Source organism: Acipenser ruthenus, chromosome 41 (genome assembly GCF_902713425.1).
Source record: "Acipenser ruthenus chromosome 41, fAciRut3.2 maternal haplotype, whole genome shotgun sequence".
Taxonomy (NCBI): domain Eukaryota; kingdom Metazoa; phylum Chordata; class Actinopteri; order Acipenseriformes; family Acipenseridae; genus Acipenser; species Acipenser ruthenus.
Window position 1 is genome coordinate 8829987 of NC_081229.1, and position 26564 is coordinate 8856550.

A 26564-nucleotide genomic window follows, 5' to 3' on the forward strand; every position below is an offset into this window, starting at 1 on the left:
CACTCAGGGTACTGTAGCGCTGATGTGTTTAGTGAAGCCATGCTGTAGCCAGCGCTTGTGCTGCAGTGTGCTATACTCAGCAGAACCTCAGAGCTACGCATTGGGAAGTGACTGCATTCAAAATAGCATCAGTGATCGTGTCAATGAATTAATGAATGCGTAGTGTATTAATAAAAAGGTACATCTTTTAACATTAGAAATAATACAAATTTAATAGAAAATAAGACCGCGCTGTTTTAATCTATTGAGATTCACAGCTTTGGTCTAATGATCAATTTTTATGTGTAGCTGTATCAAACACTGTGCTCTAGTCTAGCTGCTATAGCTAGCAATCAAACACTGTGCTCTAGTCTAGCTGCTATAGTCAATCAAACACTGTGCTCTAGTCTAGCTGCTATAGTCAACAATCAAACACTGTGCTCTAGTCTAGCTGCTATAGTCAATCAAACACTGTGCTCTAGTCTAGCTGCTGTAGTCAATCAAACACAGTGCTCTAGTCTAGCTGCTATAGTCAGCAATCACTGTGCTCTAGTCTAGCTGCTAGTCAGCAATCAAACACTGCTCTAGTCTAGCTGCTATAGTCAATCAAACACTGTGCTCTAGTCTAGCTGCTGTAGTCAATCAAACACTGTGCTCTAGTCTAGCTGCTATAGTCAATCAAACACTGTGCTCTAGTCTAGCTGCTATAGTCAATCAAACACTGTGCTCTAGTCTAGCTGCTATAGTCAATCAAACACTGTGCTCTAGTCTAGCTGCTATAGTCAATCAAACACTGTGCTCTAGTCTAGCTGCTATAGTCAATCAAACACTGTGCTCTAGTCTAGCTGCTATAGTCAATCAAACACTGTGCTCTAGTCTAGCTGCTAGTCAGTCAAACACTGTGCTCTAGTCTAGCTGCTATAGTCAATCAAACACTGTGCTCTAGTCTATAGTCACGCTGTGTTTTACAGTAAAAATCAAACACAAAACCATCTTTTACAAAATGTGTTTTATTAGCAAGTAAAGCTTAACAATGTTGACAATTTTTTTTAAATTTCTCAAACAGATTTTTTTTTTCAATTTAAAACTAGCGACAAAAAATAAGCCCACAGTTCTAAATGTGAAGACACCTTTCTGCAGCAGTGTTATTGATTGTAGAGCAGATCTGAAATAGCGTTGAGTCTGTGTGTGTGTCTGTGTGTGCGTGTGTGAGTTCCGTGTGTGTGTCTGTGTGTGCGTGTGTGAGTTCCGAATGGTCTGTCTGTCTGTGTGTCTTTACCACAAGAGTCAGATTCACTGTTAGCTTGTATCAGTGATAAAACGTCTCATATCACAGGAGGTTCAAGTGCACAGATGTCTGGTATTAATGAGAAGACTCTCTTAATAAATAATGAACAGTATGCTGGTTTGCTGCCTTTTAAACCCGGGTGTCTTGATTTGCTGGGAGAGTTCAATATATACATATATGTTTCTTTATACAATACCAGTAGAATTAACATCTTAACAAACAATATCATGTGTACAGATTTTTCTAGGCACGTATTTCTTTCTATAGAAAAACTTACATACACACAATCACACAGGCACACACTCATACACACACACAATCACACAGGCACACACTCATACACACACACAATCACACACACAGGCACACACACACACACACAAACAATCATACGGGCACACACACACACACACAAACACAATCACACAGGCACACACTCATACACACACACAATCACACCCACAGGCACCCACACACACACACAAACAATCATACGGGCACACACACACACACACAAACACAATCACATGGGCACACACACACACACACAAACACAATCACACGGGCACACACACACACACACAAACACAATCACATGGGCACACACACATACATACAGACACGCTGACTAGCACACACACACAGTGCAAAGCTGAACTGCCCAATCCCTATTACCGACACTAAAGCAAATAGCAGGCTTTCTTTCTAAAGAAAAAGAAAAAAACAAACTGAATTCTTCTTCAGCCCAAAACTTCAGAAATGGAACAACTTCAGCCACCTGCGATTCAAATAAGAAAATACACTATTATTATTATTATTATTATTATTATTATTATTATTATTAACTAAAATATGTATGTATTTGTTTTTTAAAAGATTGACTTGGCTAACATTTTAATACAGCGTACAGCGCCACCACTGCTGGTGTTTAAATGCAGTCACTGCAGCTTCAGGTAGAGAATTTACTTTTTTATTTCTTTGATTACATTGCTATGAAAAATAAATTATCGTGAAAAAATATATATTTAAAAAAAACTTTAAAAGTAATAATTATATAACTTTGCACATCATGTTTTTATTTAAAAGACAGCCCTGGGTCCATGAGATAGAAAACAGAGATACACAAAACAAACAAGACGACAGGAACACGTTAGTAATCATTATAGTTTGGAGGTTTCCATTTATTCAGCAAAGGCTCCCATATTTTGCTATTATTCCCAGTCATTCACGTCACAGTAGCTTTCTCATACATTGTCACACAACAAACTGTTAACTCATGCCACCCTGTGGCCAAATACTGCAACTGCAATCTCTTATTTTATTTGAGGTCATCAGCATTCTGTACTATACTATACATAGGGCTTCTGATTTTCGGTTTTAACCAATAAAAACGAATAAAAAACCCCGGATACAAAAAAAATGAAATCGGTTTATGGCCAATAAACACCAGAAAAAATGGTTACTCAATTCACGTTGACTTCACCCCTTTTCCATTAAAAAAAATCAATTAAAAAAATCAATAAATAAATAAATACCTTTCCCAGTACAGTCGGGCAAGGTCCCTCCTTCCTGATTCGTACCGATCATTGATTCGTTCTGAATACTTTAAACCCGTCTCAACTACTGAGAGCACATTTCCATTGGAGACTGCGCTTGCGAGATTTAAAACGAGATTACACTTAGGAATGGAGGCTTGTTCACAGGATTTAAAGCTGTATTACAGTCCTGCACTGACAGCATGGAGCTGCTCACTGATCTGAACCTCTCTCTCAGAGGCTCTGACTCCTGCACTGACAGCATGGAGCTGCTCACTGATCTGAACCTCTCTCTCAGAGGCTCTGACTCCTGCACTGACAGCATTGAGCTGCTCGCTGATCTGAACCTCTCTCTCGGAGGCTCTGCTGCACTGACAGCATGGAGCTGCTCGCTGATCTGAACCTCTCTCTCAGAGGCTCTGACTCCTGCACTGACAGCATGGAGCTGCTCGGTGATCTGAACCTCTCTCTCAGAGGCTCTGACTCCTGCACTGACAGCATGGAGCTGCTCCCTGATCTGAACCTCTCTCTCGGAGGCTCTGACTCCTGCACTGACAGCATGGAGCTGCTCACTGATCTGAACCTCTCTCTCGGAGGCTCTGACTCCTGCACTGACAGCATGGAGCTGCTCACTGATCTGAACCTCTCTCTCGGAGGCTCTGACTCCTGCACTGACAGCATGGAGCTGCTCACTGATCTGAACCTCTCTCTCGGAGGCTCTGACTCCTGCACTGACAGCATGGAGCTGCTCACTGATCTGAACCTCTCTCTCGGAGGCTCTGCTGCACTGACAGCATGGAGCTGCTCACTGATCTGAACCTCTCTCTCGGAGGCTCTGCTGCACTGACAGCATGGAGCTGCTCACTGATCTGAACCTCTCTCTCGGAGGCTCTGCTGCACTGACAGCATGGAGCTGCTCACTGATCTGAACCTCTCTCTCGGAGGCTCTGCTGCACTGACAGCATGGAGCTGCTCACTGATCTGAACCTCTCTCTCGGAGGCTCTGACTCCTGCACTTACAGCATGGAGCTGCTCACTGATCTGAACCTCTCTCTCGGAGGCTCTGACTCCTGCACTTACAGCATGGAGCTGCTCACTGATCTGAACCTCTCTCTCGGAGGCTCTGACTCCTGCACTTACAGCATGGAGCTGCTCACTGATCTGAACCTCTCTCTCGGAGGCTCTGACTCCTGCACTGACACCATGGAGCTGCTCACTGATCTGAACCTCTCTCTCGGAGGCTCTGACTCCTGCACTGACAGCATGGAGCTGCTCACTGATCTTACCAGGACACTCTGCTGCACAGGGGAAGACACTCCGACTCACTCTGCCTTCTGCTGAGAAAGAGTGAGAGAGTTAGAGAACTGAGTGAGTGAGAGAGCAAGAGTGTGTGTGTGAGAGAGAATTGAGTTAGAGTGAGGTTAAAAGTGAATGAGAAAGTATGTGTGTCTCTGTGTGTGTGAGTGTGTGAGTGTGTGTCTGTGTCTCAGCGTGTGTCTGTGTCTCAGTCTGTCTCAGTGTGTGTGTGTCTGTGTCTCAGTCTGTCTCAGTGTGTGTGTGTGTGTGTTTGTCTCAGTGTGTCTGTGTCTCAGTCTGCCTCAGTGTGTGTGTGTCTGTGTCTCAGTCTGTCTCAGTGTGTGTGTGTCTGTGTCTCAGTCTGTCTCAGTGTGTGTGTGTCTGTGTCTCAGTCTGTCTCAGTGTGTGTGTGTGTGTGTTTGTCTCAGTGTGTGTCTGTGTCTCAGTCTGTCTCAGTGTGTGTGTGTGTCTGTGCCTCAGTGTGTGTGTGTGTCTCAGTCTGTCTCAGTGTGTGTGTCTGTGCTTGTGGCAGTGTGTGCAGATTGATTAATATTCTCAGATAAACACACTCACCTTGTCTATTTCAACTGCAGGACAAGCTGTGGAGAAAAAAGAAGAACATGAATGAATGAATGAATTCAGCATTATTTTAGAGTATGGGTCCTGGGTAATAATGGTAATAATAATAATAATAATAATAATAATAATAATAATAATAATAATACAGTGCACTCTGTTTATAAGAATCACATCTGTTCCAGATGATTTGATTCTTATAAGCGTTTGATTCTTGAAAGCGGACGGATATGATTACTTTTAGCAAAAGTGCCTCCGCGCATCAGCAGTTTAAATACAGTATACAAAAAAATCAATGATGCTCAAACACTGAGGACAACACATCAAAACAATCAAGTCCTCGTGGGGAAGCAGCTTGTTACACGACCACGATTCTGTTTACTCAAGGATACATGATCCTATTTTACTACAGTATACTTGAGAAGCAATCGTCTTGTGAGGGTGCCTAGTTTAACTGCTGTGCCATGTTACATGTAATGGCCTTTCAATTAAAATGACATCACAGTACAGTATTTTACTGTCAGCAGTACCACTGCATTTAAGCATCTGTGGCTCACTTATTTTCAGTTGCTATGCAAACCTCTGCAATCTCCCTCCTCCTCCTCCTCCTCCTCCTCCTCCTCCTCCTCCTCCTCACCACACCCTCCCTCTCACTCTACATGCATATCACACACTGCTGTACTCAGTATGTATTCAATGAATGTGTATTCACTTTATTGAAACAAATGTTCACTAAGAGAACGAAAAAAAACACACCTGCACAATGCAGTGGTGCAGTCACTGATTACAAACTGTCCAGTGCTCCCTGGATCATTGCACGATCCACAACCTGTAGACCTCGATGGAGGAGGTTCAGATCATCGAAGCCCCTGTACAGTAGGCCATTCCTCAAAGTTTTCATCGCATCCTTCATTTGGTTCAAGGATGGGACGATTGTGTCTGTCTTTTTCCTGCCATGTCGACTCACATCTAAACTGCATGACTTAGTTTTTTTCTACTGGGAGTCGCTGCGGAGCAGGGATTATACTGGATACACGCTGCGTGTCTAATCACACGAGATGTGAGCAAATTCAAAAACAGCTTTATTGGCTGTACACGTCATTGTTCTTGATATAGTACTGTATTACATGTTTACCCTGAAATGATTCTTGTAAGCGGATTGCTTGATTCTTACAAGCACAGTATTTTAGCATGGTTGGTATAGGAATGATTTGGTCCCAGTGGTTTTGATCACTGTATGCGGTTGATTCTTATATCAGTGATTGTTATAAACGGAGTGCAGTGTAATGGTAATAATATCAGTGCAGATGTGCCGTACCTTTAACACAGAACAGCCAGCTCCCCAGCTTCAGGAGCCCGTACAGAAGAAACGCTACAACAAACAAACCGATCGCATCCTCAATAGAGGGGCCCGACGCACCTGAGGGGGTAGAGAGAGGGACACACCATTTGTATGTGTCACTGTGTGGGTCTCAGTGTGTGTGTGTGTGTGTGTCTGTGTCTCTGTATGCGTGTCTCAGTATGTGTGTCTGTGTCTCCACATCTCTGTCTCAGTGTGTGTGTGTCTGTGACTCCATGTCAGTGTGTCTCAGTATCACTCAGTGTGTGTTCTCAGAGTATGTGTCTCAGTGTGTGTGTCTCAGTGTGTGTGTGTGTGTGTGTGTCTCGGTATGTCTCAGTGTCTCAGTGTGTGTGTCTCAGAGTGTGTGTGTCTCAGTGTCTGTGTATGTGTGTGTGTGTCTCAGTGTGTGTGTGTATCAGTGTGTGTGTGCGTTTCAGTGTCTGTGTGTGTCTCAGTGTGTGTGTGTCTTGGTTTGTGTGTGACTCAGTGTGTGTGTGTATCAGTGTGTGTGTGCGTTTCAGTGTCTGTGTGTGTCTCAGTGTGTGTGTGTCTCGGTATGTCTCAGTGTCTCAGTGTGTGTGTCTCAGTGTGTGTGTGTCTCGGTATGTCTCAGTGTCTCAGTGTGTGTGTATATGTGTGTGTGTGTGTCTCGGTGTGTCTCAGTGTCTCAGCTTGTTACCTGCGATGTGCAGGGTCACTGTCTTCCTGTAGCTGGCCCCCAGGTGAGTCGCTATGCAGGAGTACTGGCCCTGGTGGTCCCCTGACTCCGGGGTGACTCTCAGGAAGCTGGTCTGGGTGTAGGTCCCGTCGGGGTTCTGGGTGTGTCCGGAGAGCTGAGCCTCCGGGAGGTAGCGCACCCCGGCGCCCCCTGCAGGCCTCCACAGCCACTGCACCCCCACATCCAAGGGGTAGAACCCCGACATCTCACAGGACAGCTGGACCGGGCGGCCGGGGGGGGACCAGAGAGGGGAGGGGAAGAGGGAGAGGCGTGGGGGCTCTGCCAGGGGAGACAGGAGAGGCTTTTACAGAGTGAGCGGCTTCCAAAGTCATTTTATAATCATCCACTGTCCTCGTCCATGACTTCAAAACACTCCATCACAATTCTGAGCAGGTGAAACCAGAAGAAAGTGCCACCAATAGACAGGCAATGCAGACCAGATCAGCCAGTCTCTATATCAGTGAGAGACAACAGACAGGCAATGCAGACTAGATAGGCCAGCATCTGCATGTCAGTAAGAAACAGAGCCCTCCAGGGCACAGCTACTGCCCTGCCAGCAAAACTAAAGCAGACCTGATCTGAAGTGGCGCTGCCTGTGAGCAGATACAGGTGAGATATCTACCCATGACCTCCAGCTCCATTACTATCTGTACCAGTATACATGGCTGGCAGACAGACAGTACTGATACAGGTGTGCAGACGTGTATTACAGGTGAGATACTTACCTATGACCTCCAGCTCCATTGCTACCTGTGCCAGGATGTAGGGCAGGTACACAGTGCAGATGTATGTGCCCCCATGGTGCACGTCTACATTGTGCAGCAGCAGTGATGCGTTTCCTGTCTGGTGCAGCGCCTCTAAGTCCATGCTCGCCTCTTCCTGCTGGGCGCTGCGCTCCTCCAGTCTGTCTGTCTGTCCGTTGTACGCATAGACCAGCCGGCCCTCCCCACGGAACTGGTACCGCCACTCCACCGCAAACCCAGAACCAGGCTCCTGCCAGCCCGGCAGCACCGAGAACCCACAGTCCAGACGAGCCGCCCGCCCGAGACGAGAGCGCAGGACCGGGGTGTGAGAGAACACACTGAGAACCGCTGAGAGAGAGGAGAGAGAGGAGAACACACTGAGAACCGCTGAGAGAGAGGAGAGAGAGAACACAGTGAGAACCACTGAGAGAGAGGAGAGAGAGGAGAACACACTGAGAGAGAGGAGAACACACTGAGAACCGCTGAGAGAGAGGAGAGAGAGGAGAACACACTGAGAACCACTGAGAGAGAGGAGAGAGAGGAGAACACACTGAGAGAGAGAGAGAGAACACACTGAGAGAGAGAGAACACACTGAGAACCGCTGAGAGAGAGAACACACTGAGAACCGCTGAGAGAGAGGAGAGAGGAGAAACACACTGAGAACCACAGAGAGAGAGAACACACTGAGAGAGAGAGGAGAACACACTGAGAGAGAGAGAGAACACACTGAAAACCGCTGAGAGACAGGAGAGAACACACTGAGAACCGCTGAGAGAGAGGAGAGAGGAGAACACACTGAGAACCGCTGAGAGAGAGGAGAGAGAGAACACACTGAGAACTGCTGAGAGAGAGGAGAGAGAGAACACAGTGAGAGGAGAACCCAGTGAGAGAGGAGAGATAGAGAGGAGAACCCACAGAGAGGAGAGAGAGAACACAGTGAGAGAGAGAACACAGAGAGAGGAGACAGAGAAAACACTGAGAGGAGAGAGAGAACACGCTGAGAGGATAGAGGAGAGAGAACAGTGAGAGAGGATAGAGAGGAGAACACATAGAGAGAGGAGAACACAGTGAGAGAGGAGAGCAAGGAGACAGAACAGAGAGAGAGAAGAGAGAGAAAACAGAAAGCAGAGGGAACACACACAGAGGAGAGAGGAAAGAGCACACAGAGAGGAGAGAGGAAAGAGCACACAGAGAGAGAACACACTGAGAGAGAGAGAGGAGAGAGAGGAGAACACACTGAGAGAGAGCGAACACACTGAGAGAGAGGATAACCCATAAAGAGAGGAGAGAGAGTGAGACACTGTGACCTCATCATGGTTACCTGTGGCCTGCCCGGTTGCCGTGGGAACCCTCAAGATGCTGGACACACCTATGTCCCCTTTGTGGGCGGTGATGGAGGTGGAGAGCCAATCAGCTCCCAGGCGGGCTGGGCTGACCCCGCCGCTGGTCAGAGAGAGGCTCCAGTCCACATGGGCGGGCTGAGGAGTGAAGGGGTTAATCTCACACTGCGGCTTCTCCACAGCGCCCTCTACCGTCAGCAGAGAGGAACTGCACAGGGGCCCGGCCGGGTCTGAGAGAGAGAGAGAGAGAGAAAGAGGGGTGGGGGGGTTAAAAATAGAGAAATCGTGAGAGAGAGAGAGAGAGAGAGAGAGAGAGAGAGAGAGAGAGAGAGAGAGAGAGAGAGAAACTGACCCTTATAACAGTTTCCCACAGTAAAAACACAGTAAAGTGTAATAAAGCACAGTGAAAGCACAGTAAAGCATAGGTAAGCATTGTAAAGCACAGAGAGGCATGGTAAAGCACATTAAAAAACAAACCATGTTGTAGGGAGTCAGTGTTACCTGTGCAGGTGTCTCAGTGTACAGTAGTAACAGGTTGATGTAGAGTAGGGAGTCAGTGTTACCTGTGCAGGTGTCTCAATGCACAGTAGATACAGGTTGATGTAGAGTAGAGAGTCAGTGTTACCTGTGCAGGTGTCTCAGTGTACAGTAGTTACAGGTTGATGTAGAGAGTCAGTGTTACCTGTGCAGGTGTCTCAGTGTACAGTAGTTACAGGTTGATGTAGAGTAGGGAGTCAGTGTTACCTGTGCAGGTGTCTCAGTGTACAGTAGTTACAGGTTGATGTAGAGAGTCAGTGTTACCTGTGCAGGTGTCTCAGTGTACAGTAGTTACAGGTTGATGTAGAGTAGGGAGTCAGTGTTACCTGTGCAGGTGTCTCAGTGTACTGTAGTTACAGGTTGATGTAGAGAGTCAGTGTTACCTGTGCAGGTGTCTCAGTGTACAGTAGTTACAGGTTGATGTAGAGAGTCAGTGTTACCTGTGCAGGTGTCTCAGTGTACAGTAGTTACAGGTTGATGTAGAGAGTCAGTGTTACCTGTGCAGGTGTCTCAGTGTACAGTAGTTACAGGTTGATGTAGGGAGTCAGTGTTACCTGTGCAGGTGTCTCAGTGTACTGTAGTTACAGGTTGATGTAGAGAGTCAGTGTTACCTGTGCAGGTGTGTGGCTGTTCAATGTCCTGTAGGGAGTCTCATGTCTCTGTACAGTGGGTGAGTGTCTCTGTGTTACCTGTATACAGGTGTGTGGATTCCTGTGTATTGTTACCTGTACTCAGGTGTGTCAGTGCAGTGCACTTACCTGAGACGTGGTAGACCCTCTTGGGGTCGATGTCAACGGGGTGGTTCTGCTCCGGCCCGGTCTGGTCGGCGCTGGTTCTGATGTACAGGAGGGATTTCTCCTGCGTCATGGCGGAGGGGAAGCTGCCCGGCTTTTCCTTCACATACCAGCAGTCAAGCACGGGGCACACGCTGAGAACAGGAGGGGCTGGGGGGAGAGAGGGGAGAGGGGTAGGAAGAGAGTGAGGGAGGGAGAAGAGGAGGGAGAGAGGTGGTGGAGAGGGTGAGGGAGGGAGTAGAGGTGGGAGGGGTAGGGGAGAGGGTGAGGGTGGGAGTTGAGGTGGTAGAGGGGTAGGGGAGAGGGAGGGAGTAGAGGTGGGAGAGGGGTAGGGGAGAGGGTGAGGGAGGGAGTAGAGGTGGGAGAAGGGTAGGGGAGAGGGTGAGGGAGGGAGTAGAGGTGGGAGAGGGGTGGTGGAGAGGGTGAGGGAGGGAGTAGAGGAGGGAGAGGGGTAGGGGAGAGGGTGAGGGAGGGAGTAGAGGAGGGAGAGGGGTAGGGGAGAGGGTGAGGGAGGGAGTAGAGGAGGGAGAGGGGTAGGGGAGAGGGTGAGGGAGGGAGTAGAGGAGGGAGAGGGGTAGGGGAGAGGGTGAGGGAGGGAGTAGAGGAGGGAGAGGGGTAGGGGAGAGGGTGAGGGAGGGAGTAGAGGTGGGAGAGGGGTAGGGGAGAGGGTGAGGGAGGGAGTAGAGGTGGGAGAGGGGTAGGGGAGAGGGTGAGGGAGGGAGTAGAGGTGGGAGAGGGGTGGTGGAGAGGGTGAGGGAGGGAGTAGAGGAGGGAGAGGGGTAGGGGAGAGGGTGAGGGAGGGAGTAGAGGAGGGAGAGGGGTAGGGGAGAGGGTGAGGGAGGGAGTAGAGGAGGGAGAGGGGTAGGGGAGAGGGTGAGGGAGGGAGTAGAGGAGGGAGAGGGGTAGGGGAGAGGGTGAGGGAGGGAGTAGAGGAGGGAGAGGGGTAGGGGAGAGGGTGAGGGAGGGAGTAGAGGAGGGAGAGGGGTAGGGGAGAGGGTGAGGGAGGGAGTTGAGGAGGGAGAGGGGTAGGGGAGAGGGTGAGGGAGGGAGTAGAGGAGGGAGAGGGGTATGGGAGAGGGTGAGGGAGGGAGTAGAGGAGGGAGAGGGGTAGGGGAGAGGGTGAGGGAGGGAGTAGAGGTGGGAGAGGGGTAGGGGAGAGGGTGAGGGAGGGAGTAGAGGAGGGAGAGGGGTAGGGGAGAGGGTGAGGGAGTAGAGGAGGGAGAGGGGTAGGGGAGAGGGTGAGGGAGGGAGTAGAGGTGGTAGAGGGGTATTGGAGAGGGTGAGGGAGGGAGTCGAGGTGGGAGAGGGGTAGGGGAGAGGGTGAGGGAGTAGAGGAGGGAGAGGGGTAGGGGAGAGGGTGAGGGAGGGAGTAGAGGAGGGAGAGGGGTAGGGGAGAGGGTGAGGGAGTAGAGGAGGGAGAGGGGTAGGGGAGAGGGTGAGGGAGCGAGTAGAGGTGGGAGAGTGGTAGGGGAGAGGGTGAGGGAGTAGAGGTGGGAGAGGGGTAGGGGAGAGGGTGAGGGAGGGAGTAGAGGTGGGAGAGGGGTAGGGGAGAGGGTGAGGGAGGGAGTAGAGGTGGGAGAGGGGTAGGGGAGAGGGTGAGGGAGGGAGTAGAGGTGGGAGAGGGGTAGGGGAGAGGGTGAGGGAGGGAGTAGAGGTGGGAGAGGGGTGGTGGAGAGGGTGAGGGAGGGAGTAGAGGAGGGAGAGGGGTAGGGGAGAGGGTGAGGGAGGGAGTAGAGGAGGGAGAGGGGTAGGGGAGAGGGTGAGGGAGGGAGTAGAGGTGGGAGAGGGGTAGGGGAGAGGGTGAGGGAGGGAGTAGAGGTGGGAGAGGGGTAGGGGAGAGGGTGAGGGAGGGAGTAGAGGAGGGAGAGGGGTAGGGGAGAGGGTGAGGGAGGGAGTTGAGGAGGGAGAGGGGTAGGGGAGAGGGTGAGGGAGTAGAGGAGGGAGAGGGGTAGGGGAGAGGGTGAGGGAGCGAGTAGAGGTGGGAGAGTGGTAGGGGAGAGGGTGAGGGAGTAGAGGTGGGAGAGGGGTAGGGGAGAGGGTGAGGGAGGGAGTAGAGGTGGGAGAGGGGTAGGGGAGAGGGTGAGGGAGGGAGTAGAGGTGGGAGAGGGGTAGGGGAGAGGGTGAGGGAGGGAGTAGAGGTGGGAGAGGGGTAGGGGAGAGGGTGAGGGAGGGAGTAGAGGTGGGAGAGGGGTGGTGGAGAGGGTGAGGGAGGGAGTAGAGGAGGGAGAGGGGTAGGGGAGAGGGTGAGGGAGGGAGTAGAGGTGGGAGAGGGGTAGGGGAGAGGGTGAGGGAGGGAGTAGAGGTGGGAGAGGGGTAGGGGAGAGGGTGAGGGAGGGAGTAGAGGTGGGAGAGGGGTAGGGGAGAGGGTGAGGGAGGGAGTAGAGGTGGGAGAGGGGTAGGGGAGAGGGTGAGGGAGGGAGTAGAGGTGGGAGAGGGGTAGGGGAGAGGGTGAGGGAGGGAGTAGAGGAGGGAGAGGGGTAGGGGAGAGGGTGAGGGAGTAGAGGTGGGAGAGGGGTAGGGGAGAGGGTGAGGGAGTAGAGGTGGGAGAGGGGTAGGGGAGAGGGTGAGGGAGGGAGTAGAGGAGGGAGAGGGGTAGGGGAGAGGGTGAGGGAGGGAGTAGAGGAGGGAGAGGGGTAGGGGAGAGGGTGAGGGAGGGAGTAGAGGTGGTAGAGGGGTAGGGGAGAGGGTGAGGGAGGGAGTTGAGGTGGGAGAGGGGTAGGGGAGAGGGTGAGGGAGGAGGGAGAGTTAGTGTTAGACACATCATTGGTCCAAACAGACACCTCCACACACCCCCAGTCCGACTCTCTCAATAATCTGTGCTGAAGACATGTCAAAACCAAATGTCATCACATCTCGATAAGAGGCTCTCTAATGCATTTACACAAGAGTGAAGTGTGACTGACTGACAGACACAGAGGCCTGTATTCATCAAGCGTTTTCCGCAGATTCGCTGCTTCCGACACTTTTTCTAAATGGAATAAAATACAAAGTTAAAATGCAGTAAGTCACAGCGCACATGGTTTATTTTATAGATGCTGTGTATGAGCAAATCATTCTTGATACATTTTACGTCTGGTGTGGGCGTGTGTAGCCTGTCCTGGGCCAGAGCCTCGATCGATCGCTGGAGATGCCCCCCCCCCCCCCGAGTGATCACCTCTCTAGGGGGGAAAGTCCAGCACTTCCGAAAGTAAAAATAAAAACTCGAGGAGGGGGGGGGGCTGACTGTATAACCTGTATAAAAAAACATGTCTTCAAACACGAACAAGGAGGACCTGCTGGTGTCGGCGCTGCAGAGTCGCGCACACAGGAAGCGCTGCGAAATCGAAAGTAAAAACTACAAATACACAAAACAAACCGACATTTTGTTTCCCTTAAGCTACGCGTTCACAAAAAACACACAAATATATATATAAAATAAACACAAATATATATATAAAATAAACTTGGTCCAGCTTTGTCGACCCCAAACTTCGTGTGCATTTCTAAAGCAACAGACTAGAAATAAAGACTACAGTTAACGCTATAATTATTTTTAATTTATTATTATTATTTTATGTTAAATGCAAACAGTATCAAACTAAAGCACGTTCTTGTCATGTTTTATCAAGTCGTGCCTTTCAAACCTTGTCGATCTCGACACCGAATATCTTTAATAATAATACTAATATTGAAATATGTTATAAATATTTCGAAATGTTCACTTACCCATATAGCTGCTGCATATCAGCGCAATAAAGGCCAGTTTGCAAACAGTGGAGATCTCTGGCATTGTGCAGAGCCTGGGTTTGCGAGGGGCTGTGATGAGAGAGAGAGAGAGAGAGCGAACACTGTTCTGCCGCAGACCCAGTCTGGTTTTCCCCGCTGAGTCCAAAGCAACCGATAACACACGTATACTGGGTTAGTTTCACTTTCTCTGGTACTACGCGCATGTGTCTCTGTGCTTATCTTACACGGGGCAGGTGCAGTGTCTAATGCATTTTTAATTTTTATTCATATGTATGGAAATTGTTCATTTTCTGTAGAGCGGTACAGTGTCTATAAGCCGCAGAGCGACACCTTCTAGATTCACAGCGCGATGCTACAATTACAAAGCGCCTCAGGCTTTATTTAAAAAGCAACGTCTATCGCTTTATAACATCAATTAAAACAAAACCCAAAATGTCAACAGTAAAAAACTAAAGATAGCTACATGTGACCAAGTTGTTGCGCTAATTACTATTTGTAAGAAAATGAACTTGATATAAAAGTTTGATATTTAAGTGTGTTGTTTTTAAGGCGGTTTTAAATTAGTTTTAACGATGTATCCCGAAGTTTCTCGAGGCTTGCTTCGTCTTTACGCCTCCGCGCAGCCCTCCCCTAGCTCTACCCGGACGGCCGAAGCTTGTCGAAGCATAACCAAAGTCAAAACAAAGATTCGGCATTCTCCGTCGCGGTTTCCGAGACTTGCCGAAAAAGAATACTTCAGCGCTTGTTCTAGCCGAAGTTGTCCGGAAAAAAAAAAAAAAAAAAGTTTACAGAGAGAATTTGCAAACTGCTGAGCTGGATTGAGCCACGTCACTACTCCAGCGAGACAGAGCAGCGAACTACCGGGGCAGGAGTTAGGACACCGGGCGGAGAAATGAACCGATAAACACACCGAGCCAGCTGCAAGGACAGAGACGACAGCGCGACACGTCTTTTCTGTTTTTATTACACGCGTATAACGAGTAATTACTAACAATTATCGACATGACTACTCTCACTATGATAGCACGAATCCAGGACGGACTGCTGCTCGCCGCCTCCATGCAAGAGAGCGAACAGGTAATGTGAGCCACAGTACTCTCTATAATAATAATAATAATAATAATAATAATAATAATAATAATTATAATAATAATAATAATAATAATAATAATAATATATTGCATTATTAGTTTTAATCAGCACTTTGTAGTCGCAAAGCGCCGGGCTCTGTGTTTCAAAGGTCAGCGGTACCTGACACTTGTGTGAGTTTATATCAGCGATATTTAAAACTCTGTATGCTTCTCGTTTGAGTTCCTGTCCCCATGCAAAGCAGCGCTGAGACTGTGATGATGTCATCATGCTTAGTATGAGGTAATGTATTTGTATTTGCCCTGAGGGGCAGAGAGATTATGACACTGTAAGCTTTTTCGACATTTCAAGAGCTAAAGGAGAATGTGAGGGTGAAACCATTAGTGTCTGATCCACATTGCAGCGCAGTTTGATCCATTCCTGACACACTGTGGCTAATCAAGCTCTTTACAAAACCTGGAGTGGGAGCAGCTGCTATTCAATATGAGTCTCATTTCCATCCCTGTATAGGATATTAAACAGGAGAGAGAGACCCGCACTGTAGCAGGGATTGGAATAAGACATCCATTGCATAGCAGTGTGATCCATTCCTGGTTTTACTAAGAGTTTAACACTAGAAGGACCGGAGATAGACTCATACTTATATATAATCAGCACAGATAATGCACATCTCCACGTCGCCTTTCTGCACAGGGCACAGCTGTCCGAAGTTTGATTTTTATCACACTTGCCAACCTGGCATTGGCGTCTCTTGCGGCTCTCAGTGGGGTTGCCAGCTTCAGCTGTGGGCACACTCTTGGCAGTCTCCCTCTGTTCCAAATGCTTCTTTATTATTTATTTCATAGCAGACGCCCTTATCCAGGGCGACTTACAATCGTAAGCAAATACATTTCAAGTGTTACAATACAAGTAATACAATAAGAGCAAGAAATACAATAACTTTTGTTCAAGTGTGACAAACCACTATTCAATAATACAGCAGATAATAGTGATAGTTACATCAGGGTATGATTAAATAGTGATAGTTACATCAGGATGTGATTAAATACAAAATACTACAGGTTAAACACTTGGCAGATTACAGTATTCTGAAGTACAGGATTAAATGCAGTAAAATAGGGGGCAGATAAGAGCAAAATAAAGCACATTTACATGAAGGGTGATAGTGTCCCAGGATACAAACAGAGGAGTTCTACAGGTGCTGTTTGAAGAGGTGAGTCTTAAGGAGCTGCCAGAATGTGGTCAGGGACTGGGCAGTCCTGACATCTGTAGGAAGGTCATTCCACCACTGCGGAGCAAGGGTGGAGAAGGAGCGGGCTCTGGAGGCAGGGGAGCGTAGCGGAGGTAGAGCCAGTCTTCTAGTGCAGGCGGAGCGGAGAGGTCGAGTGGGGGTGTAGGGAGAGATGAGGGTCTGGAGGTAGCTGGGTGCAGTCTGGTCAAGGCATCTGTAGGCTAGTACAAGAGTCTTGAACTGGATGCGAGCGGTGATCGGGAGCCAGTGGAGCGAGCGGAGTAGTGGAGTAGCGTGGGCGAAGCAAGGCAGAGAGAACACCAGGTGGGCAGCAGAATTCTGGATGAGCTGGAGCGGACGGGTGGCAGACGCAAGGAATATATTTTACAGTTAGCACAGGAACTTTTGTAAAACATATTCTCTCCTTGGTAAACTCTTCTCTGTGCATTCTTTGTAAAGTACCCTGGAGTTCATGGCTGCTAGGTCCAATGCATTGTAAAACACCTGAACAGACCACCGTCGGGAGCCAGCTTTCACAGAATACTTCCGTGCCATCCGATCCAAAACATCAACTCCATATTTTGTTGCGTTGTAAAACTCCACGGTCTCTGGTATTTATTTTCACTAGTCCCGATGCTAATTGACCGACCAAAACAGCACAGCTGGCAAGCAGGTAGTAAACCCTGGAGTGGGTGAAGCTGCTATGCGACGGGAGTCTTATTTCCACCCCTGTTTTAACCCCCTCTCTTGCTTGCTGTGTATGTGATGTATTTGTATGCCTTTATTTTCTCTCTGCTGTCTCTCTGCAGACAGTAATTCTTGACGCCTCTGAGAAGTGGGGTCTGCAGTTCAGAAAGAAGGATCACTGCTCACCCTGTCCGATTTATTTGCACAAAAAAAAACAAAAAACCGTACAAAAGTATTAAACTCGAGTTCTGGGGCTCGATTCTCAAAGCGTTAACTTCTGGGTATTTTTTTTAGGCTGTTTTTATTAATGAAATCAAGTTTGATTTTCCTGAAACTGTTCTTCACTGTTGATAATGAAACCTCCAGTAGTCACAGGAATAGCAAACTTGAAAACACATTCATGAGTCAGCTTGTGAATGAAAGCTTTGTGAATGCAGTCCGCAGCCTGACTCCATACAGAGCTCTGCCATTGCATTGACACAGGGACCCCCCTCCCTGCTCCAGGACGACACTGCTGAGATGTGTCACTGCTTGACTTCACTTTAGACATTCAGAGCATTTCACAGCCCTGGGGAATCCATCTGTATCACATCCAAGTACGTTTGCTACATTCTTCCAGAGTTTCGTTTCAGTAAAGCTGCAGACGGACTGACAGACTGAGACCCGCAATCCTGTCAGATGGATATCATCCCTTCCTAGTGTATGTTCTTTCACCCTGCGCTGTGCATTGTATCAGAGAGCCTTGTTGACGGTCCAGTTTGTTGTCGTCCTCAGTCGGGTCGGAACCTGCAGGAGTATCAGAACCAGGCCAAGCAGCTCTTCAGGAAGCTGAACGAGAACTCGCCCCCCCGCTGCTCGCTGGAGACCGGGCCAATGGTGTTCCAGTAAGAGCTCCCAGTGTGTGTGTGCGTGTGTGTGTGTGTGTGTGTGTGTGTGTGTGTGTGTGTCAGCTTGCTGCTCTGTGTCAGTCTGTGTGTGTGTGCGTCTCTGTCTGTGTGTGTGTGTGCGTCTCTGTCTTTGTGTGTGTGTCAGCTTGCTGCTCTGTGTCTGTGTGTGTGTGCGTCTCTGTGTGTGTGTGTCAGCTTGCTACTCTGTCTGTGTGTGTGTGTGTGTCAGCTTGCTTCTCTGTCAGTCTGTGTGTGTGTGCGTCTCTGTCTTTGTGTGTGTGTCAGCTTGCTGCTCTGTGTCTGTGTGTGTGTGTGTCAACTTGCTGCTCTGTGTCAGTCTGTGTGTGTGTGCGTCTCTGTCTTTGTGTGTGTGTGTCAGCTTGCTGCTCTGTGTCTGTGTGTGTGTGTGTCAACTTGCTGCTCTGTGTCAGTCTGTGTGTGTGTGCGTCTCTGTCTTTGTGTGTGTGTGTCAGCTTGCTGCTCTGTGTCTGTGTGTGTGTGCGTCTCTGTCTTTGTGTGTGTGTCAGCTTGCTGCTCTGTGTCTGTGTGTGTGTGCGTTAGCTTGCTGCTCTGTGTCAGTCTGTGTGTGTGTGCGTCTCTGTCTTTGTGTGTGTGTGTCAGCTTGCTGCTCTGTGTCAGTCTGTGTGTGTGTGCGTCTCTGTCTTTGTGTGTGTGTGACAGCTTGCTGCTCTGTGTCTGTGTGTGTGTGCGTCTCTGTCTTTGTGTGTGTGTCAGCTTGCTGCTCTGTGTCTGTGTGTGTGTGTGTTAGCTTGCTGCTCTGTGTCAGTCTGTGTGTGTGTGCGTCTCTGTCTTTGTGTGTGTGTGTCAGCTTGCTGCTCTGTGTCTGTGTGTGTGTGTGTCAGCTTGCTGCTCTGTGTCAGTCTGTGTGTGTGTGCGTCTCTGTCTTTGTGTGTGTGTGTCAGCTTGCTGCTCTGTGTCTGTGTGTGTGTGCGTCTCTGTCTTTGTGTGTGTGTCAGCTTGCTGCTCTGTGTCTGTGTGTGTGTGTGTTAGCTTGCTGCTCTGTGTCAGTCTGTGTGTGTGTGCGTCTCTGTCTTTGTGTGTGTGTGTCAGCTTGCTGCTCTTTGTCTATGTATGTGTGTGTCAGCTTGCTGCTCTGTGTCTGTGTGTGTGTGCGTCTCTGTCTTTGTGTGTGTGTGTCAGCTTGCTGCTCTGTGTCAGTGTGTGTGTGTGTGTCAGCTTGCTACTCTGTCAGTGTGTGTGTGTGTGTGTGTCAGTGTCTGTCTCCATTGCTGTGTGTCAGTCTGTGTGTGTGTGCATCTCTGTCTTTGTGTGTGTGTGTCAGCTTGCTGCTCTGTGTCTGTGTGTGTGTGTGTTAGCTTGCTGCTCTGTGTCAGTCTGTGTGTGTGTGCGTCTCTGTCTTTGTGTGTGTCAGCTTGCTGCTGCTCTGTGTCAGTCTGTGTGTGTGTGTGCGTCTCTGTCTGTGTGTGTGTGCGTCTCTGTCTTTGTGTATGTGTCAGCTTGCTGCTCTGTGTCTGTGTGTGTGTGTGTCAGCTTGCTGCTCTGTGTCAGTCTGTTTGTGTGCGTCTCTGTCTGTGTGTGTGTGCGTCTCTGTCTTTGTGTGTGTGTCAGCTTGCTGCTCTGTGTCAGTGTGTGTGTGTGTTAGCTTGCTGCTCTGTCAGTGTGTGTGTGTGTGTGTGTCAGTGTCTGTCTCCATTGCTGTGTGTCAGTCTGTGTGTGTGTGTGTGTGTCAGTGTCTGTCTCCATTGCTGTGTGTCAGTCTGCGTGTGTGTGTGTGTGTCTCTGTGTGTTTAGCTGAATTGCATTCCTGCAATTTTAATTCCTCATATTGAATTGAATTGTGTTCTGCGACTTGCTGATTGTTCAAGGCTGTAATGCTGTCCTCTCTCTCTCTCTCTCTCTGTATCCCAGCATCCTCCTTGCTCAAGGGGTGTGTTACCTGGTGCTGTGTGAGGGCTCCTACTCCAAGAGGCTGGCGTTCTCGTACCTGGAGGAGCTGCAGGCTGAGTTCAGTGAGCTGTACGGCAAGCGGCTGGCATCCGTGTCGAGGCCGTACGCGTTCATAGAGTTCGGTGAGGAGGCATATTCTACTGCTGTGCCAGGGCTATGCTGACACTGTGTGTGTGTGTGTGTGTGTGTGTGTGTGTGTGTGTGTGTGTGCGTCTGTGTGTGTGTGTCTGTGTGTGTGTCTCTCTCTGTGTCTGTGTGTGTCTGTGTGTGTGCGTCTGTGTGTGTGTGTGTGTGTCTGTGTGTGTGTGTCTGTGTGTGTGCGTCTGTGTGTGTGTGTGTGTCTGTGAGTCTGTGTGTGTGTATGTGTCTGTGTGTGTGTGTGTCTCTCTCTGTGTGTGTATGTGTCTCTCTCTCTGTTTCTGTGTGTGTGTGTCTCTGTGTGTCTGCAGGTGTATGTCCCTCTCTGTCTCTGTGTGTCTGTGGGTGTGTGTCTGTCTCTGTCTGTATGTGTGATTCTGTGTGTGTCTTTCTGTGTGTGTCTGTGTGTCTCTGTGTGTGTGTGTCCCTGTGTGTCTGAAGGTGTATGTCTCTCTGTCTCTCTGTGGGTGTCTGTTTGTGTGTGTGTGTGTGTCTCTGTATGTGTGATTCTGTGTGTGTCTTTCTGTGTGTGTGTCTCTCTCTCTGTTTGTGTGTGTGCGTGTGTGTTTGTGTGTGTGTGTGTGTGTGTGTGTGTCTCTGTAGTTTGTTTCAGACATGTGTTAAGAAGCCGTTAGATTTTCTTCTATCTGATTTGATTTCTGTGTTGCAGACACGTTCATTCAGAAGCTGAAGAAGAACTACCAGGACTCGTGGTCTCGCCGGCACCTGAGCTCGGTCAACACAGAGCTGCAAGACGTGCAGAGGATCATGGTGACCAACATCGAGGAGGTGCTGCAGAGAGGAGAGGCGCTGTCAGGTACAGAGACACTGACACTGAGACACACTGACACTGAGACACACTGACACTGACACTGACACTGACACTGACACTGACACTGAGACACACTGACACTGACACTGAGACACACTGACACTGACACTGAGACACACTGACACACACTGACACTGACACTGACACTGACACTGACACTGACACACACTGACACTGACACTGAGACACACTGACACTGACACTGAGACACACTGACACTGAGACACACTGACACTGAGACACACTGACACTGACACTGAGACACACTGACACACACTGACACTGACACTGACACTGACACTGACACTGAGACACACTGACACTGACACTGACACTGACACACACTGACACTGACACTGAGACACACTGACACTGACACTGAGACACACTGACACTGAGACACACTGACACTGACACTGACACTGACACACACTGACACTGACACTGAGACACACTGACACTGACACTGAGACACACTGACACACACTGACACTGACACACACTGACACTGACACTCACTGACACTGACACTGAGACACACTGACACTGACACTGAGACACACTGACACTGACACTGACACACACTGACACTGACACTGACACTGAGACACACTGACACTGACACTGACACACACTGACACTGACACTGACACTGACACTGAGACACACTGACACTGACACTGAGACACACTGACACTGAGACACACTGACACTGACACACACTGACACTGACACTGACACTGACACTGAGACACACTGACACTGACACTGACACTGAGACACACTGACACTGAGACACACTGACACTGACACTGACACTGACACTGACACTGAGACACACTGACACTGACACTGAGACACACTGACACTGACACTGACACTGACACTGACACTGAGACACACTGACACTGACACTGAGACACACTGACACTGACACTGAGACACACTGACATTGACACTGAGACACACTGACACTGATACTGAGACACACTGACACTGATACTGAGACACACTGACCCTGAGACACACACACACAGAGACACACTGGCACAGAGACACACACGCACAGAGACACACTGACACAGAGACACACACGCACAGAGACACACTGACACTGAGACACACACGCACAGACACACTGACCCTGAGACACACACGCACAGACACACTGACCCTGAGACACACACGCACAGAGACACACTGACCCTGAGACACACACACACAGACACACTGACCCTGAGACACACACGCACAGAGACACACTGACCCTGAGACACACACGCACAGAGACACACTGACCCTGAGACACACACGCACAGACACACTGACCCTGAGACACACACGCACAGACACACTGACCCTGAGACACACACGCACAGAGAAACACTGACCCTGAGACACACACGCACAGAGAAACACTGACCCTGAGACACACACGCACAGAGACACACTGACCCTGAGACACACACGCACAGAGACACACTGACCCTGAGACACACGCGCACAGAGACACACTGACACTGAGACACACGCGCACAGAGACACACTGACACTGAGACACACGCGCACAGAGACACACTGACACTGAGACACACGCGCACAGAGACACACTGACACTGAGACACACGCGCACAGAGACACACTGACCCTGAGACACACGCGCACAGAGACACACTGACACTGAGACACACGCGCACAGAGACACACTGACACTGAGACACACGCGCACAGAGACACACTGACACTGAGACACACGCGCACAGAGACACACTGACACTGAGACACACGCGCACAGAGACACACTGGCACTGAGACACACGCGCACAGAGACACACTGACCCTGAGACACACGCGCACAGAGACACACTGACACTGAGACACACGCGCACAGAGACACACTGACACTGAGACACACGCGCACAGAGACACACTGACACTGAGACACACGCGCACAGAGACACACTGACACTGAGACACACGCGCACAGAGACACACTGACACTGAGACACACGCGCACAGAGACACACTGACACTGAGACACACACGCACAGAGACACACTGACACACAGACACTGAGACACACAGACACATTGACACATTGACACAAAGACACACTGATTCACTGACACAGACACTGAGACACAGAGACACTGAGACACAGAGACACACTGACACACTGATACACAGACAAACTGAGACACACACACAGAGACACACTGAGACACAGGCACACTGACACACATGCACAGAGCTGCAGGACGTGCAGAGGATCATGGTCTGCAGAGAGGCGCTGTCAGGTACACACACTGTAAGACACACCATCACAAACACACCCACACACACACACCATCACAAACACACACACACACACACACACCATCACAAACACACACACACCATCACAAACACACACACACACACCATCACAAACACACCCACACACACACACCATCACAAACACCCACACACACCATCACAAACACACACACACACACACATCATCACACACACACACACACACATACCATCACAAACACACACACCATCACATACACTCACAGACTGACACAACCAGCGATAGGTTTGAAAAAGTGTTCTTTAAATATCTCAGGAGTTTCATTTTTGTGAATGCTGGCTTTGTGCAGAACAAGATGTCTCTGCTCTCAGTCTGTATAGTCCAGATACCTCGAGGCCTTGCACTCACCTGTTTACAGACTGTGCAGGGAGGGAATGCTGCTTCTGAACTGGAACAGACTCCCTGAAACCTCAAATAAAGTATCTCTCTCTGTCTCTGTCTGTCTGTCTCTCTGTCTGTCTCTGTTTCAGCGCTGGACTCAAAAGCCAGTAACCTGTCTGCCCTGTCGAAGAAGTACAGGCAGGACGCCAAATACCTGAACACTCGCTCTCTGTACGCCAAGATAGGATTGGCGAGCGCAGTGTGCATGATCATATTCCTGTACGCACGCTTCTGGTGGCTGGTCTGAGCAGACTGAGGCGCTGCAGCCACAGCAGCGTCACATCTCCAGTGCCCCCTTAGCAATCATTCGGAGGGCTTCTGATTGGAGTTACACAGACGCTGTGTGTTTGTAAGCTGTTTTGACTGTGAGTTCAGGAGCTGCTCTTCAGTTCTGGTTGTCTGCCAGACATTTGTAATGGAGGCTTAAGAGTCTAGATATTAGTGAGCGCCCTCTTGTGCACAGCTAGAGAATTGCCAGCAAAACTAAAGGAAATTGATGCAGAGTGGCAGATCTTTTGATGGCGCTGGCTCTTAGTTCTATAAAGACAGATGTTTGCAGCAGACAAGTAGAACTGAAGAACAGCTCCTGAACTTGTAGTCACAGCACCCTTAAACACAGCGTTACCCGTCTCCAAATGCTGCTGCAACTATGTGGTCCAGTGGTTAAAGAAAAGGGCTTGTAACCAGTGTGACCCTGAGCAAGTCACTTAACCTCCTTGTGCTCCGTCTTTCGGGTGAGACGTAGTTGTAAGTGACTCTGCAGCTGATGCATAGTTCACACACCCTAGTCTCTGTAAGTCGTCTTGGATAAAGGCGTCTGCTAAATAAACAAATAATAATAAATAACAGACCTGTCATTTGTCTCTTCATTGTTAACATCCTGACAAATTTTCACACTTATAACTTTGAAGTCTGTTTCAAAGCTCTTTTCACAATGTCCGCTCTAGTGCTCTGATAGTGTCAGGGTTATTGCCCACATTGTCAAACAGGTAACACAGCGATAACGATGCATTTTGTGGTACGGAACAGAAAAACCAGAGCACTTGTGATGTTCTCCCTGGACAGATCTCAAACCCCAGTGCACTGGAGCAGACATTTTGAAAAGAGCTTTGAAACAGACTTTGAAACAGTGTCAAAAGTTGTCAGAAGGTGTATAAGTTATAAGTGTAAAAAGTTAACAATGAAAAGAGAAATTACAGGTACGTTATTTAAACAGTTGTAGCAGCACGTGGTGACGGGTAGCGCTATATTTTTCGGAACCCCGCTACTCCTTAACACAGTCTTATCAAATGGAAATAAAGAACCAGTATTTGGGTGCAATGTGGATCCCTCATTGCAATAACATAGACAGGTAAGGGGACAGTGATTCGATTGAAGAGAATTCAAGTTGATGCTGCTGGTATCGCAAGCAGCAGCACACACTCCTCAAGAACACTTCTCCGCTTCACACACATTTCTTTTTAGTTGGTCTTGAAATCTTCAGGGAGAAGTTGTTTTCATGACTTTGCCCTGCTTTATTTTATCAACCCCACCTCCTCCTTCCTCAGAGAATGCATGCAGGACCAATCATAACCCAGGGTGAACCCATTTAGGACAGCATTCTCTGGAACATAAATATATGAAACTCTTCACACAAACATTTCAAAGTCTTTATCGAGGTGTTCCTGAAATTGATTGTGTAAGATGTATTTTCAGTACTCTTTTTATACCCACTGGACTAAGAAGTGGCCTTATTTATCCTCAGGATTTCAGTCAATCTCATTATTGCAAGAATCAGTGGCAAAGGTTAACCTTTCGTAAGACTGCTGCCTTCTTCAGGGTTTTTTCATAGTGTAATATTGTTAATAGTTTATTTGTCAGACACCAGCATTGCCCTCTGTACAGTACAGCACAGCGAGGCTGTGCCCAGCACACTAGATTACAACTTTATATAGACACCATGGTGGGCAGCTGCTGTAGTTCTGTACAGGGCTTTATATTAGTGTTATATAGTGCGGTCCCGCCAGCATTGCCCTGTGTACAGTACAGCACAGCGAGGCTCTGCCCAGCACACAGCAGGCAATGCCAGCACACTAGATCACACTTTATACAGACACCATGGTGGGTAGCTGCTGTAGTTCTGTACAGGGTTTTACAGCACAGCGAGGCTCTGCCCAGCACACAGCAGGCAATGCCAGTAGAAATGAACAGATTGTAAATCGTGTGATGACAGACAGAATGAGGTTTGGGAGTCTGTTTCAAGTTTAATAACATGCAGAAGTGTATTTAGGAGAACTCTACTCTCTTGCATCAAATAATTCTGCTTAATGGCTTATGAATGACTTAAAGCCACTGTGCGCATTGGAAGAAATGACTGAACATGTTGAAAACATTATTGCTTTGAAACTGGACAGGTACTGTTTAAAATAATATAATAAAGTATTTATGTTTCAGTGTTGCTGCCCTTGTGTGATGTGATTCCAAAGTGTCAAAGGCTCCCTTATACAAGTTTACCACAGTACAGCTCTACAGTAATGCTTTTCTCATGATTATACTATGAATTTACCCTCTTTTAATATGCTTTACCAGACCTCTCTGTGCTTTACAATGCTTCCCTATGCTTTACCAGACCTCTCTGTGCTTTACAATGCTTCCCTGTGCTTTACCAGACCTCTCTGTGCTTTACAATGCTTCCCTATGCTTTACCAGACCTCTCTGTGCTTTACAATGCTTCCCTATGCTTTACCAGACCTCTCTGTGCTTTACAATGCTTCCCTATGCTTTACCAGACCTCTCTGTGCTTTACAATGCTTCCCTATGCTTTACCAGACCTCTCTGTGCTTTACAATGCTTCCATATGCTTCACAATACCTCTCTGTGCTTTACAATGCTTCCCTATGCTTTACCACACCTCTCTGTGCTTTACAATGCTTCCCTATGCTTTACCAGACCTCTCTGTGCTTTACAATGCTTCCCTATGCTTTACCAGACCTCTCTGTGCTTTACAATGCTTCGCTATGCTTTACCAGACCTCTCTGTGCTTTACAATGCTTCCCTAGGCTTTACCAGACCTCTCTGTGCTTTACAATGCTTCCCTATGCTTTACCAGACCTCTCTGTGCTTTACAATGCTTCCTACAGTATGCTTTACCAGACCTCTCTGTGATTACACTGAGATTTA

General features: G+C 48.6%; 2 protein-coding genes across 3 annotated transcripts; one reads left to right on the forward strand and one right to left on the reverse strand.

The window, feature by feature from the left end:
• Positions 1-973: 973 nt before the first annotated feature.
• LOC117434190 (tapasin) lies at positions 974-14579 on the reverse strand. 2 transcript variants are annotated; one of them, XM_059010679.1, is made up of 9 exons: positions 13855-14579; positions 10114-10299; positions 8800-9048; positions 7460-7825; positions 6696-7013; positions 5993-6094; positions 4672-4697; positions 4089-4136; positions 974-2045 (listed from the first exon to the last, which is right to left on the reverse strand). In XM_059010679.1, exons 1-8 carry the CDS (start codon positions 13916-13918, stop codon positions 4125-4127), a joined length of 1323 nt encoding a protein of 440 aa, XP_058866662.1. In that variant the 5' UTR covers positions 13919-14579; the 3' UTR covers positions 974-2045; positions 4089-4124. The 2 variants fall into 2 exon arrangements, with proteins under 2 accessions (XP_058866662.1, XP_058866661.1); XM_059010678.1 differs by having other exon boundaries at positions 4089-4139.
• Positions 14580-14659: 80 nt separating this feature from the next.
• LOC117969616 (vesicle-trafficking protein SEC22b-like) lies at positions 14660-25842 on the forward strand. The gene is made up of 5 exons (XM_059010680.1): positions 14660-14952; positions 17657-17766; positions 19660-19820; positions 20507-20653; positions 23495-25842. The coding sequence occupies exons 1-5, from the start codon at positions 14878-14880 to the stop codon at positions 23650-23652; spliced, it is 651 nt and encodes a 216-aa protein (XP_058866663.1). The 5' UTR covers positions 14660-14877; the 3' UTR covers positions 23653-25842.
• The last annotated feature ends 722 nt before the right edge of the window (positions 25843-26564 follow it).